Below are 14,885 nucleotides of genomic sequence, written 5' to 3' on the forward strand. Positions count from 1 at the left end.
GGCTCCAGTGCCTGTTCAGGCCAGCAGGTAGAAATGAACTGTTTTCTTCTTCCTTCCCCCTCTTCTCCCTCTCTTGCTGGAATTAAAGGTGTGCATCTGAACACAATTCACGTGAGATTTTGGTATCTAGGAAACCAAATGCTTCCCGCCATCGAGAGCATAGGAAAGTTAGTGTTGTAGAGAGCTTTGTTGTTGTTTGTGTTTACTATGTGTTTTGTCCATAGACTCCCTTTCACAGAAGTAGTGGCAGAACCTATATACTATTTCAGTAATCATTAGAGTTCCCTATGAAAATCACATGCTCATGTGACTTGAAAGTAAGGGCAACCATTGCATTGTTAAAGTAACAGCCCCAAAGGGCAAATGGGTATGTTTATGGTTACAGGGGAAGGTCTTTGCCATATCCAAAGGTAAAAATGTGAGGGGAAAAGCTGTGGCTATATAATTTTTTCAGAGAGAGCTGAAACACGTGGAGAAAAGCCCATGACCAGTTGCTGGGAACTATGAGGAGGTTGCCCCTTGGGTTTGTGAGTGTTCTTTGGACAAGAAGAAATGGAGAGGAAAAACAACATAAGATGCAATCAACTATGAAAATTTATAGCTTCTAACAACAGAACCAGGGGCTGGAGAGATGACTCAGCAGTTAAGAGCACACTGGCTGTTCCTCCAGAGGACCTGGGTTCAATTCCCAGCACCGACTTGACAGCTCACAACTATCTGTAACTCCAGTTCCAGGGGAGCTGACACCTTCACACCAATGCACATAAAGTGAAAGTTAAAGTTTGAAAAGCAACAGAATCACTTTAAGACACAGTAGTGGCTGCCTCTGCTTACTCAGATGGGCAAAGTTCTAGAATGATCTGAAGGGGTGAGGAAGACAGGCTCAGCCCACAGACGTAAGAGATGCGGCTTGCAGTCTGACCCAGGAGTTCTACCTAGAAAGCAGTGCACAAGGAAGTCCACTCTTACGTAACTGCATTCAGCACTTGGTATCTGATGTGCTAGGCTCGGTTTCCTTCAGTAGATCAGATGTGCCCTAGTTCAACAGAAAGCTAGACAACACAGATGTTTAAAATGATACAAAATGGAGCACTGGGGCAGGGAACATAGCTCACTCGGCTGGGAAAGAGCTTTTTTGCACCCAGTACTGAGTAAAAGTGGCATGGTGGCCCATGACTGTAATCCCAGCATGGGGATCATGAAGTTCAGGGTCATCAGGTCAGTCTGGGTTATATCAGACCCTGTCTCAAAGACCAAAGGAATATAAGGATAAATACTCAATGTAGTTAGGGATGATGCTCGTTTAGTAAAGTGACGACTGAGCTCTCCAAACATACACATTATACATATGGACTGAACAGGCTATAACACACACACACAAAGGCTATGATTTGAAAGAGCAATGGAAGTGTATATGGGCAGGGTTGGAGGAGTGATTACCTCAAAAGCAAAAAATTAAGGGGGCATGGGTCAGCAAGATGCTTCAGTGGGTAAAGTGATATGGGAGCCTGCCAGGCTGGATTTGATCCCTGGAATCCATACTGGGGTGGAGAGAAGTGACTCAGTTACTCTCCGGCCTCCACACGGATCCCATGCGTGCTCACGCATCACCCTCTAGTCATACACAATCTTGGAACAGGAAACCAAACAAAAGAATGATGCAAGGTACTTTTTAAAAACTTGAAAGTGACAGCGTGACTTCAGTTGGCACCTGTGGGGTAATGCTTTATTTAAACAGCGTGGATGTCGATTCTAGGTCCACCTCAGGAGGAAGAGCGGGTGGACTCGGCTTTCTAACCCAGCCACACTGGGCTTCACGAATATGGGCTACACCGTCTGTGTCATGCCATTGCTAGCCACAGCTGAGAGACAGCCCAGGAAGAGAAGTCGCCTGTGTGGCTGGTGTCTGGGTCTCCAGTCTTGATGCTGTGCTGCCTCTTCTAGAAAAACCTGGAGACAGCAGTTTTCACAGTCCTGCATCTTGGCCTAAAGCACTTCATTCCCAAACAAAACTAAACGAACCCCAAAATGCTAGGTATGCATTAGACGGGTGTGAGGATGAGACAGTCAACATCCAGAAAGCACTGGCTGGTGTCACCCATGATGCTACGTATCTTCAGCTAGTTGAAACTTACTCCTATGAATTAGACACCAGGCTCAGTTAGCACATGGAAACAGGCCCGGGAAAGCACAGCAATGCCACATGGCCAGGGAGAAACAGAGATGTTCCTAGAGTCAGGCTTTGGAGTTTCATGTTTGGCCATAACTTGAAGACCAATCAAGTAGGCCAGAGCCGTGAGTGGAGAAGGGATTTGTGTCCGAATGAGGCCCCTGACTTGTTACCATTGTGACAGTTAAGCTCACGCCCTGTCAGAGGCCCAGAGTTTTTCCAAATTCTTGTACCCCTCGCTGAGCCTGCCTCCCTCCCAGCCAAGATCAACATGACATTCTGGAACATAGCCTGGTTTTGACCTGTCTGGTGGCCATCTCCAAGTGACAGGCAGGGACAAGGCCAACTTGTTATCCAGTGCTGCCAGCTGTTTCTACATGTGCTAGTTTTGGAGGCTGGAGTTGGCAGTGTACCCCGCCTCCTTTGGTACTTGGTTGGTTGGTGCAGTGGGACTGAGTAGTTCAGGTTTGATGCTTTTGTCCCTGGGACCTCTGGCTTTGCCCTGCAGGTGCCCTGAGGATACCCACATCTAGGCAGGCTGCTGCCATTTGCTGACTACCAGGTTCTGACCCTCCCCTGCTCTACTTGTGCTGTCCTGCCCGAAGGACCACCTTCCCTTGCTTAGAGGCACTCTCCCAGACACTGATCTGGGAGAGAGTGATGCCAGGCTATGGCATGTTGAACACTCTCAGGACTTGTTTAGAGGACAGTATCAGATGTCCTCTTTGTGTGGACTAGGAGCTCAGCCAGTGAAACTGCTCCGTAAGCCTGACAGGCTGAGTCCATCCCTTCACCTACAAAGAGAACCGACCCCACAGATGTCATCTGACTCCTGCATGTGTCCACCTCTCCCCCAGTAATAAGACAGATTTTGTCAATCGCTCCATGTAGTCCGTCTTTTCAGCTTTTTGAGACAGGGTCTAGGAGCCTTGGCTGTCTGGGAATTCATGCAGACCAAGCTGGCCTCAAACTCAAGAAATCCGCTTACTTCTGACCCCCAAGTGCTGGGATTAAAGGCATGGGCCACCATGCCCTGCTTCATTGCAGCCTTTTGGTTCAGTCAAGCATGTAGTAAACGTGAGACGTGGGAAGCTACAGTTGGGGTAACAGTGTCCAGTTTTACGGTCAATTTTTGCAAACAGAACACTCAAAAATGGTAAAAGCCAATGAGGTGACTCATAGACAAAGACACCTGCTGGGCAAGCCTGATGAGCCGAGTTCAAGCTCCAGAGCTCTTGTCCAGGTGAGAACCGACTCTACGAGGTCGTCTGTCCTCCACTGTGCAGCCCACACATGTACAGTAATAAAAAAGTTAAAGAATAGTATAGGAAATGTAAGCCAGTTGACAGTCCTGGTATACAAGTATTGTGTGCTGTGGGTACACTTGTGTGTGTGTATATGCCACACGAGTATACACTCGGCCCACGCTTGTGCATGTCTGTGACACTACATCGCACTGTTAACAGTGGCTGTGGCATCAGGAGTGACAGGAACATCTCTGCTCTATAATTTTGGAGAGACCCTGTCTTATAGGTGGCAAGCTGTTGATTGAAATGTTGCAGAGCACATGACTGGAATGGGGGCTCACAATTCTGAAAGAACACATCTAACCGCAAGGAACAAGTTTCTCATGTAGCTCACCCCTATAATCCCAGAGCTCTGAGGCAGAAGAATCACCGAGTTTAAAACCAGTCTAGGCTATAGAGTAAGACCCTGTTGCCCCTCAGACACACACCCCTTGGATAAGACATACATCGGGTTTCACAAGCAACTTCCCTACATTTGTGTTCAGTAGTTTTCAGACAGTGGTTTATTAAGCTCATTTAACATCTGGTGTCTTCCCAGAGTTTCTGGGCCCAGGTCCAGCCCAGCCCCACAAAGACACCAGCCCCCAGGACAAGGGTAATAGCCAGCAGGAGGAGTACCCAGAGCAGGGGTCTTGAACTGGAGTTCCTGGTGGAGCCTGTCAGAGAAGGGATGGGGAAGGTCCACCTGGAGCTGTCTGTCAGGCAGATAAGGGGCTGGGCTATCTTAGTTCCTCATCTAGTGGAGTTACACCACCTCGGAGCTTCCCTGTTTCCTGTTTTCATTAGCATTTTTAGAGAGAAGGCACAGCCTTTGGGGCACCCCAAACCCTGGTACCTGAAGGCTCGAGTTTAGCAGCATCCTCAAAGCCCACCGCTCCTGGAGAACTCACAATGTCCAAGGCCCGGATAGTGCCATTGTGACCAGAGGATCGGCGGTGCCCTGCCGAGGAGGAAAGCTGTCTAACTTCCTGCTCCCGGTGGTCTGAGCGCCACAGGTCTAAGGTTGCATCAGAGAACAAATAACACCACCCCCAGCCAGACTCACTTGGCATCCCAGAGTCACAGATAGTAGAGCATGCCTCGGGCCCCTCAGGGTAGCAGACAGAGGCACTACAGAAGAAATAGACCTGGTACAAAGAAAGCCAGTCAAGGGGTGGACTAGTTTTGTGCAGCTGGACTGGCAGCACAGAGGCAGGGGTGAGGGATTCAGGTGCAGGACCATGTTAGTGTAGGGAGAGACGTGGGCAAACAGACTAAGACCACAGCTGCCTCATACTGGTGGGCATGCAAATTGTGGTGTTCCCGATTTGGAGCTCAGATCTTCCTCTTCCTGAGAGCCCAGACTTGCAGAAGACATCCTCTGCAAGGCAGGAACTGCTGCCTTCAAGAGAGCTATAGTCCTTTGCCTGTCCTCTGCCCTCTGCCCCTAGGAGCAGAACTCTTGGGAGGCAGGGTGTTTTCTTCCCACACACCCAGCTCACAGGAGGTGAGGTTTGGCCACAGAGCCAGACAACATATGTCTGCTCTCTTCTCTGTACCCCTGAAGACAATGCCTGGAGGCAGAGGGGAAGTCAAGGCACCATTGCTCCCAGGACAGCCCAGGGGAGGTGACCAGAGGCAGAACCGAAGACCTCAGCCATGGCACCCTCCATGCAGCAGGCCAGTGCCTCTTGGCTTGGGAGGCAACACACAGGCAAGGTGGGAGCGATACCACCTTGCGCCACCCTCAGCTCTGCCTACCAGTGGAACCAGTCTACACCTGATCAGTTAAGGGCAGTGATTTAGACACGAGAGCTCTGTGAACAGTGTGGAACTGGCAGGATGTGCGATGAAGCACGGGTTGGACCGTACTAGGGTGTTACCTACGGTGCCATTTGTACACCATACAGAAAAGCCCAAGGTTTAAACACCCTAAGTGCATCCAGCGTTTATCTTTTGGAGAAGTTGCTATGTTATAAACCAAAGCAGAAGAACAAGGAACACATTATCATTTCTAGAATCAGAAGTGAGGCCACACGAGAACACCACAGCTGGGGTTCAGATTTCGGGTTGATTGTAGTCTCACCCTGTTTCCTTCCAACGTTTCTTTCACACACGTTTGCATGTGTAGGGGACGGTGCTTGCCAGGGCACACATTTGAAGGTCAGGGAAAATTTTGGGAATCAGTTCTCTCTTTCCATAATGTGACTCAATCCAGGGGCTGAACCTAAGTCAGCAGCCTTGGCAACAGTTACCTCTCCCTGCTGAACCATCCATCTTGTCAGCTACTTTCTTCCTTCTCTCCCAAGTTGTTAGTCATCTCTCCAATACCCCTTGCCTCCTACACCTTGGTATTGTCCACCCTACTTGGTGAAAGCCAGCCCCTGTGCTGGAATCTTTGCATTAGCTTGTAGGGTGCCGGATCCGGTGACCTCCTAACTAGCACTGAACAGGTGAGGTGGGACGCGAGAAACACAAGGCCTCCTACCAGTCCCCTAAGGGCATTCTGGGACCGGGAGTCAAGGAGATTGAAAGTGGCCACGGTGAACCGCTGGTAGTGCGACCAGAAAGGCAGCTCTGTCCTGTCCAAGGCCACCATTTGTGTTCTGTAGTTGTCACCTCTGAAGGGACACCTAGATCAAAGAGAAGTCCAGAAGCCTCCTTAGGGAGGTGTGGCTGGCAGGATGCCCCCCCTCCCAGGGTGCAGCCTAGTCACCTGCTGCCACTCACCCATCTGACAGAATAGGCCACTGGGGCTGCTGGAAGGGGCTGGCAGTGGGAGTGGCCCAGCACTGGTGTAGCACCAGGACCAGGCTGGGGTCCGTTCTCTGCAGGAGACGGATCTCCACGTGGACTGGTTCCTGGAGCAGTCTCACAATGGGGTAGTCGTTCTCCTGATAGAAGGAGCTGAAAGTCTCATCTGTGGGGAGAGGGGCTTAGGAGCCTAGGGCAGACGGTGTGTGGTGTGTGTCAGGCATTAGAGGCAGGAGGAAAAAGCAGTGGGTAGGTGGGGCTAGGGAAGGGGGCTGTACCCTTGGCAATCCTCAGCTCCAGCCGCAAGGGTCCAGACTGGGTCACAGGGGCAGGTGATTGGGGCGAGAAGATAGAAGCCTGGATGGGCAGGAAGTCACTGGCATTGAAGATACAGCGAACATGAAGCCTGAAGTCCAAGAGCGAGAGGTTGGGGGAGGTCACATCTCAGAGTTTAGTCATCCACTTCCCAGCAAGGGATGCCAGGGACAGCATCCTCTGCGGGAGTAGAGATGCTTCTAGAGTCATCGCTGGGCCATGGACATCACTGTTCACCCTTCCTGCCCTTCTGCTTACTGCTCTACACCAGCTTGAACTGGTTATCCCAGACCCTAGTCTAGATGCCAAGTACCACGGTATCAAGACAGCAGGGCTCTGTCCTGGCACTTGAAGTCTTTGAAGCCTGGTGGGAAGACCTGGATTGTGGAGCCAGGAACAACCATTTAATGCCTGAACCTCATTTATCGTCTTTGCAGCACTGAGAGGTTCTAGTGAGGATTGTGTGAGGCTAGAGACTCTCTCAGGGCCTTGCTTTGCTTGTCTTTGCAGGTCGCCTAGCAATGTCTAGTTGTCTTCCTCGGTAACCTGAGTGCCACGGGGTCACCAGTCCATGCCTCCGGGGTCCCATGACGCCCACGTGTTATGCAGGTGTAATAAGTGCACTAGTGCACTAGTTGTGAAGGTGCTGTTATCTTGTGCTCCTCTAGCCTAAGCCCGACAGACTCCAGCTGTTCCCCTGCACTTCCCTGCTCCCTCTCCCCAAAGTCCCCAGTGCTGTGCTGAAACCGGCTGTCTTGAGTCCAAAAGTTTAAAGCATGCTACAGACTTGTGTCTCCATCTCTGGGCCAGAAGTACTTTGTGTTAAAGCAAAAGACACTCTGACACTAATCTCACACCCTAACCCTGTGGCAGATAAGAGTGGCGGGAGAGAGGGGCTACCAGGCACCCACATGGACCCAGGCACAGAACCCAGGACCCAGACAGCCCATGACTGATGTACTGGCTTTTTCTGGCAGAGCACACTGGTTAGCTGCCTTGCCTTGCCCTGAAAGCTCAAAGCCAGGTATTACAGGGGCAGGCTCCCTTAGGGTCACCCCTGCTGTCACCATAGGTAGCTGGGATGGTTGTGGCCCCTGAGCTAACGGGTCCAGGAGGCCACTCTCTTTAGGGTTCCTCTCCCAGTTCCTTCCTCCACTGCACCCTCAGATGCTTCAGACTGAGGTGTAGTGTCCTCTGTGGTGTTGCAATCTGGTGGCAACCACTACAGCTCCTTCCTGGGGCCTGGAAGGGATGCCGTCAAGTACTGAAACCTTAGTTCTTAGATAAAGGCAGGGCTCTTTGGGAGCCTGCTACCGGGCTCTGCCTGGGCCGCGCATACAGATAAGCACGAAGGACTTAGCGTCTCATTTGCATGGTAGGGGAGTTCCAAGAGATTCACTAGCTCATTTAGGTCACAAGGCTAGGCAATATACCAGAGTTAGGATTTGTCCCAGCCGCCTCCAAATCTGTGCTGAGTTCTCCCGCACCTCACACCCAAGTCTGCAGCCCCGCTACCACTCACCGGAAGACACTGTCCCGAGTGATGGAACCCTGCGGCCCCTTTTGGACATCAATGTTAGACACCAGCTGGTTCTCATAGATGAGCTGCTCCCCAACCACCTAAGGAGGGGGTAGTGAGTGAGACCCCCTAGTGGTGGGACTCACTTCCAGCCTGCAGCCTACCCCAGCTGAGGAGGGAGAAGTAGTTACCAGGCGAGGCCTCTCAAGCGGTGGGACTCACCTCCAGTTCCGGTTTATTCCTACCTGGATTGTTGTTCCGCAGAGGGTGAGGGGGACATGGAAGACCACGAAAGCACTTGTCTTCTGGGTAGGGGGGCATCCATTGGAGGCATAGGCCAGGTGGACATTGTTCAGCATGACCCTGTGGGTCAAGGCTGTTTCTTGGGACATGACCAGAGTGAAGTAGCCACTTCGGAAACACTGGAGAGTGACTGGACAAAGGCAGATCAGAACATCAGGACTCAGAGTCTCAGTGCAGAGACCGGGGATGGGCTGCTGGGTGACAATCGATATTTCATCACTAGCGAGGGGTCAAGGGACCCAAACACTCTTCTTCCCAGTGCCGGCCTAAGCAAATGCCCTAATGAGCTGCTGAAACAAAGGGCTGACGAGTGCCCAGTGCTGTAAAAGCTTCTCTGTGACTTAGCCAGTGCAGCTGTTTGAGGTCTGAAGGTCAGGGACTGTGAGGAGGAACCTAGCAGTTCCCTGGGGCAGCTGCTCTTCCCGCTGAGGCTGTCTGCCTGCACTTGGGAGCTGGACTTCCCTTAAACTGCTTGCTTGCAAGGCAGTTCAGCTAGATGGAGGGGAGACTCCCCACGCCATGCCAGGAACATGCTTGGGATGAGAGGTTGTACCTGTGTTGCCGTAGTAACAGGGCACTTCTGTGGTGTTGTCATAGCAGCAGCCAGCCTGCTGACAGGCTTCCCTGGAACTACTTTTTACCATGCAGGGGATGTGCCCAGAGGCTACCTGACACTGCTCCTGGGGCAGATGTGTACCTAGGGTTGGTGACAAAGCCGTAAGGAAATGACTACTTAGAGCCCAAGGGTCCCAGTCACAGGCGTGTGCACACAGAACTCACACGTACCTACAGATTCCAGCTTAGGTAATCCCCAGGGTCCCAAGGTGCCCCACTGGGGATGAGGCACAGTGGGCCCAGCAGGTCTGGGTCCCGGGGATGGTGGAGGAGGAGTTGCATTTATGAAACTGTGCTCTGGGTACGATGTGCTGAGAAGAGTGTGGCCAGACCCTGCCAAGGTGTGGCCAGAATTGGGGCGGGGGTCAAAAGTCTGAGGTGTAAAATGCTGAGGTGTAAAAGGCTGAGGTGTGGTGGGGGGAGCCAGGTAGGGGTCCGGAGTCCCAACGTGGTCTGCTTTGGGACAGATCAGAGTGACATCTTGTGCCATATCCACTTGACCATTGGGTAGCACAGCTTGCAGGAACACTCTCAGGTGGAACCGCCCATCCTGCAGGTGAGAGAGCCTTAGAGCAGCTGAGGGTGGCCACCTGGCACTGCAGGTGAGCGCTGGGCTAGAGGCCAGAGTCTGGAGCCAGGCTGTTGACCTGTACATCCAGCCTTGGAGTGGTTGCCACCCGGGGTGCCTGTGGTATTAGTGGGAACTGAGCAGCTCCGATAGAGAGGGAGCTGATTTGTGACATGTCTTAGGACCTAATCCGTCACCTGCCCACTCCTTCACCCATCACAGGCTCCGTTCTTCTCTGTCCACGAGGGGCTGTTGGGACAAGCTCCCTCTGCCCTTACCTTCTCCAGCACGTGGCAGCCTTTGTAGCCAGCTGAGAATACTGCTGGCTCGTGGGGCTCAGAGATGACCCAGTGGTAGCAGATAGAGCAGTTATTCACCTCAAACCGGTTCCCAAATTCGTCTGGAGGGTGGGGGTGGGGAGGAAAGCAAGTGTTGGAGAGAGAGAGGTTGCTGGGAGCCTCTGAAATAATCTCTAGACAGAGGCAGGCTTGTTTCAGGACCTAGTTTTGCTTGCTAGCTTGGCTGTGAGGCCTTAGACAAGTGTCTTTCCCTCTCTGGTTTTGGCTTCTGCGGGAAGTTAAGTGGTCATTGGTTCTTGGTAGCGGGGATGAAGACTGTTTACAGTGTGTCAGGCAGTCCAGACACCTGAGAGTCTACCTTTAGTTATCCTCAGCTCTTGACTGAGGCATCTAGGAATCCCCAGGAGCCAGAACTTTCTTAGGCACATGTAATAAGGGGTGGAATGAGGGCAGAGTGAAAGAACAAAGCTTGCTCGTCATGTTAACTGGCTCTTGCAGTCGCTTAGGGATCCTGCTAGGCGCTCTTCTCAGAACAGTGGACACCAACCACCTCCATCCTTTGGGCCTGCCCCTCACCTTTCCCTTTCAGTGCACAGGGCAAGTTGTGGGGGAACAGGGAGTCGTCTTTGCCTATGGCTCTGAAGCTACAGTTTCAAGTTGTCTCAGATTCCCCCACACCTGTCTCTGTATTAGATCACATTCCTCAGGGCAATCGAATTCAGAGTGGTTTGCCAGCCCAGAGCTTTGCAGCCACAGGATAGGGCTGGAGATCCAGAGCCCAGAGGATTTGAGTCAGTCCCTGCCTTCCTCACAGCTGATCCCTGTACGCAGGCACCCGGGAGATTCTGCTCTGGTGGTTACCTCCCCATCTCTAGGTGGTGCCAGGGCAAGAGGCTGGCTCCTGCAGTCCTCTGAATGGCCTCTACTCTTCCTGCTCTTGCTCCAGGAAAAGGGCTCTAGCTGCCTCCCTGCAGCAGGCTGGGCTTGGGACTGGGGTTGGAAGCTGAGACAGGGTTCTGCCAGCACTCACCCAGAACCTTGAATCGGATAGTCTGGTTTGGCCTGGGGAGCACCAGCAGCTGCATACCCTGCACCCCACAGTCGTAGCTGTATCCAAGGCCAGGCTTGGGGTGCAGATGCTGACTCAATCTCAGGGGAGCTGCCACCAGCAGCAGAAGCAGGGCCGCAAAGGAACCCCAGGTCATGATGGAGGCTCCTGCCAGCACGCACCACAGACACCCACAACTCCTAGGGCCTCCCTATCACGTCAGGGGAGGCAGGCCCTTATATGGATCAGGTAGCAAGGGGCAGCCCTTGAGGGTAGAGTAGATCCACCTGGGGGAGCAGCCGCTTAGGCTACAAGGGGCTATGGAGAAACTCCTTCCTCCCGAGGCAGCAGAAGGCACCTTCCATCCTGGGTATCAGAGATCTTCAGAAAAGCTGCTCTTGACCCCTCACCCGGTTTTCTGTGGCAGCTGGGACTTCCCAGGGATTTCTAGCCAAGAGCTTACAGGCAGAACATAGGACAGCAGCTCCATTCCTGAACGCCTCAGTCTACTGGCTGGGAGTCTCCAAAGTCACTCATGGGTGTGGGAGCTTCCTGTTCATGCATCTCTCTCCAGGATTGCCTTCCTGTCCTGGACCTCAGGACCCTGGGAACTGAATGCAAAGTTACTTCCTGCCCCCATCCAACCCCAGCTCCTAGAAGAGCTGGCAGTGTGCAGGGTGGGGGCTGGTGAGCAATCAGACCATCGCTAACACCTTTCAGGGTTCTCTGGGCTTAGGCCAGGTCGTTGTTAGCTATCACAGGTGGACATCCTCTGTTTGAAAATGTGACATTCCAAATGCTTGAATATCTGAGATGTTCTGGCCACCGGGATGGCAACAAAAGTGGAAATCTGTTCTTGACCTTGTGGTGGGTCACAGTCAATACACATATACACGTACGCGTGGGCACACACAATATGGTATAAATCACATTCCAGTTGCTAGGTCCACGTGTTGGTACAAGCCTACAAACCCAGCCCCTGGGAGGCTGTGGCATGAGGATCATGAGTTTGAGGCCAGCCTGGACTATAGAGGGAGACTTAGTCTTAAAAACAACAGCAAGCCAAACTACTGCCACTAAGAATACCTCCAGGCTGTGTGCATAAAACATGTATGGGAAATAAACGAATAGTTTGTTTAAGGTGCCACCCCCAGGAGATTTCATTGTGACTATATAAACATTACCAAAGCAATAAAAACTGTGGGGGCTAGGGAGGTGGCTCAGTGGGTGAGAGCGCTTGTTGTGCAAGTACAAGGACCTGAGTTCAAATCCCCAGCACCTGTGTAAAAAGCCAGGGATTGGTAACCCCATTGCTCTTGGGACCAGAGATAAGAGGATTACTGGGGCCTTTGGCTGCTAGCCTAGCTCCTGGTTCACTTTCCCAAGGGATTACGGCATAGGGTGATAAAGCAGGCTTGCCTGTTCATTTTTTTTGCTACTTGACACAAGTTAGAGTCATCTGGGAAGAGGAAAGCACAGCTGAAAAGATACCTGCATCAGATTGGCCTGGAGGGAAATTTTCTTGGTTGATGATTGATGTGGGATGGCCCAGGCCACTGTGGGTGGTGCGTCCCCTGGGCAGGTAGTCCTGGGTTATCTAAAAAGCGAGGGGAGAGATATATGAGGAGCAAGCTGGTAAGCAGTGCTTTTCCGTGGTTTCTTCTTGTCCAGACTTCCCTGCAAGCATAACATGAAATAAACCTTTTCTACCCCAACTTGCTTTTGGTCATGGTGTTTAGTTTAGTAGCAGAAACTAAACTAAGACAGCAGGGTACCAGGCATCTTCCACTGGCCTCTACTTATGCATGAGGAAACACACACACACACACACACACACACACACACAATATGAAACACTTCTAGTCCAAAGCACTTCAGATAAGGGGTGCTTTAACATAATAAATAAGCTAATAAGAATAGATAATGGAATTGATGTGACTTCCTAGATAGCCACCGAGAAAGCTCAGGAGATGAGTCTACCAGGCTTCTTGACAGTAATAAATAACTGATGTTTTTAGAAGGCAATAATTGCAAAGAAGGTGGTGAGGGGTTGCCAGTCACCTAACCGTATCTCAGTTTTCTCTTCAACAACTGTAAGAGATAACATCTATGAACACACAAGAATGAAGAGGTGGCTACCAAGGCTGTGCCTGCTCCTCACTTTCCCCACATCCTCTGGGCGACAGTATCATTCTCACTTCAGGGCACTGATTCACCCAGAGCCCAGCAGAGTCTGAGCTCAGGAAAGGCTGATAACACGGTCATTAGTGTTTGCAGTTTCCTTGTTCTGCAGAGACGGTGTGGTTAGTAGTTACAGGCTGGCTGCAATCTAGCTGCTATGGCTTCCCACCTGTGACCTGGGGGGGGCGGGGAATGCCATTTTTTCCCCCAAGCCTCAGGCCTTTGGGAATTGCAGATAAATTGTGCTTATCTGGCAGGGTGAGCAAGAAGATTCAGAGAGCCCCATAATGCTTGTGCTGGAGTCTATGCGGCAATACCTTAATGAATGATTTACTGCATGGCTCTGGTGGCCAGGCTGAGCTGGAGGAAGCTGGGGTGGGTGGCTATTCCAGCAGAGAAGGGAGGGGTCTCCAGCTGGAGTAGGGTGGGGTGAAATGGAGTTCCTGGAAGTGTTTTTGAAGGACAGGTGACTTCAAGAACAGGGTGTTGGACAGGAGAGATGACTCTGTGGTTAAGACCACTTGTTGCTTTTGCAGAGCCCCTGGATTCAGTTCCCAGCGCCCACATGACTCTCAGCCACCTGTCACTCCAGTTCTAGTGGCCCCAGTACTCTCTTCTGCCCTCAGTGGGCATCAGGCACATTTGTACACATACAGAGATGCAGGCAAAATGCTCATATGCATTAACTAAATAAATCAGTCTTAAAAAGATGAAGGAAAAAGAAATATTTCCAAGCTAAAGAAAGAAGGTGGGGGCTGAGGTCTAGAGATGTAGCTCAGCTGAGTGCTTGCCTAGCATGCATGAGGTCCCGGGTTCAATCCCGGGCACAAAATAAACTGGAGGCAGTGGTATACACCTGTAACCCAAGCACTTTTTTGAAGGTGGAGGCAGGAGGTTGAGGTCAGCCTGGGTTATGTAAGACTGTGAAATAACAACCAAACAAACCACACATACAACCCCCCCCTTAAAAAAATCCCCAAACCCACAAACAAACAAACAAATGGGAAAAAAAAAACCCCAAACCACACACACATTCAGGGCGTGGTAGAAAAGGATGGGGATGGAGAGACTATGCAGAGAGGGAAAGCGGCCAGGACGTTTTGTTTTTCTTTATCGTTTCGGTGCAAGGCAAGTACTCTACCATGAGAATCACATCCCCAGTTGTAAACAGCCACTAAAAATAATCTCAGAGTTGGGCGGTGGTGGTGCACGCCTTTAATCCCAGCACTTGGGAGGCAGAGGCAGGCAGATCTCTGTGAGTTCGAGGCCAGGCTGGTCTACAAGAGCTAGCTCCAGGACAGGCTCCAAAGCTGCAGAGAAACCTTGTCTCGAAAAACAAAATAAATAAATAAATAAATAAATAAATAAATAAATAATCTCAGGCTTTTCACATTCATAGTAGAGAACTTCGTGTAGCCTTCTCCCACAGGGGTCTAGCCCTGGCTTTCTCCGAGTATCTGTGTGCGCATATGTGTGCACACAGACATCTTCTGTGCTATTGGAGGGTTGTACAAATGGACTCTTCACGTCTTGTCATGTACATTAGCTATGTATGTTGGTAAGTTGTCACATGCTGTACTGTTTGAGCTCCCCCCATTCAGACCCAAACACGCTTATGTCAAGTTTCCCCCAAACTTCCCTGACTTGGGTTAGGCTGGTCCTCTAACTCTCTCAAGGAGAAAGGAAAAGAGCAAAGCCCAGGAATAAAAACAGGCACCCTGAAGACTAGCTGGCCCGTAAACTGTTTCCAGCGGAGGCTGCCACTGCTTACCCCATAACGTAGACACGCCTGGGGTGAGAAAGAGAAGGTGGATGCTGGTGTACAGA

General features: G+C 51.3%; 1 protein-coding gene across 1 annotated transcript; it reads right to left on the reverse strand.

Annotated features, from left to right (window-relative positions):
- Positions 1 to 3,993: 3,993 nt before the first annotated feature.
- Zp1 (zona pellucida glycoprotein 1) lies at positions 3,994 to 11,044 on the reverse strand. The gene is made up of 12 exons (XM_050136486.1): positions 10,860 to 11,044; positions 9,809 to 9,930; positions 9,134 to 9,512; positions 8,901 to 9,044; positions 8,290 to 8,477; positions 8,048 to 8,145; positions 6,489 to 6,616; positions 6,187 to 6,376; positions 5,945 to 6,089; positions 4,523 to 4,604; positions 4,313 to 4,417; positions 3,994 to 4,133 (listed from the first exon to the last, which is right to left on the reverse strand). The coding sequence occupies exons 1-12, from the start codon at positions 11,032 to 11,034 to the stop codon at positions 3,994 to 3,996; spliced, it is 1,896 nt and encodes a 631-aa protein (XP_049992443.1). The 5' UTR covers positions 11,035 to 11,044.
- Positions 11,045 to 14,885: the final 3,841 nt, after the last annotated feature.

Source organism: Alexandromys fortis, unplaced genomic scaffold, assembly GCF_014885135.2.
Source record: "Alexandromys fortis isolate MF-2015 unplaced genomic scaffold, M_Fortis_MF-2015_v1.1 scaffold_3, whole genome shotgun sequence".
In the NCBI taxonomy this organism is placed as follows: Eukaryota; Metazoa; Chordata; class Mammalia; order Rodentia; family Cricetidae; genus Alexandromys; species Alexandromys fortis.

Excerpts from the sequence above, each read along its gene's own strand:
- Zp1 (XM_050136486.1), bottom strand. The coding sequence starts at position 11,034 with ATGACCTGGGGTTCCTTTGCGGCCCTGCTTCTGCTGCTGGTGGCAGCT. Across the intron at positions 9,931-10,859 it reads TATCCGATTCAAGGTTCTGG|ACGAATTTGGGAACCGGTTT; the intron begins GTGAGTGCTGGC and ends CCCACCCTCCAG. Across the intron at positions 4,605-5,944 it reads AGAATGCCCTTAGGGGACTG|GTCTATTTCTTCTGTAGTGC; the intron begins GTAGGAGGCCTT and ends TCTTTGTACCAG.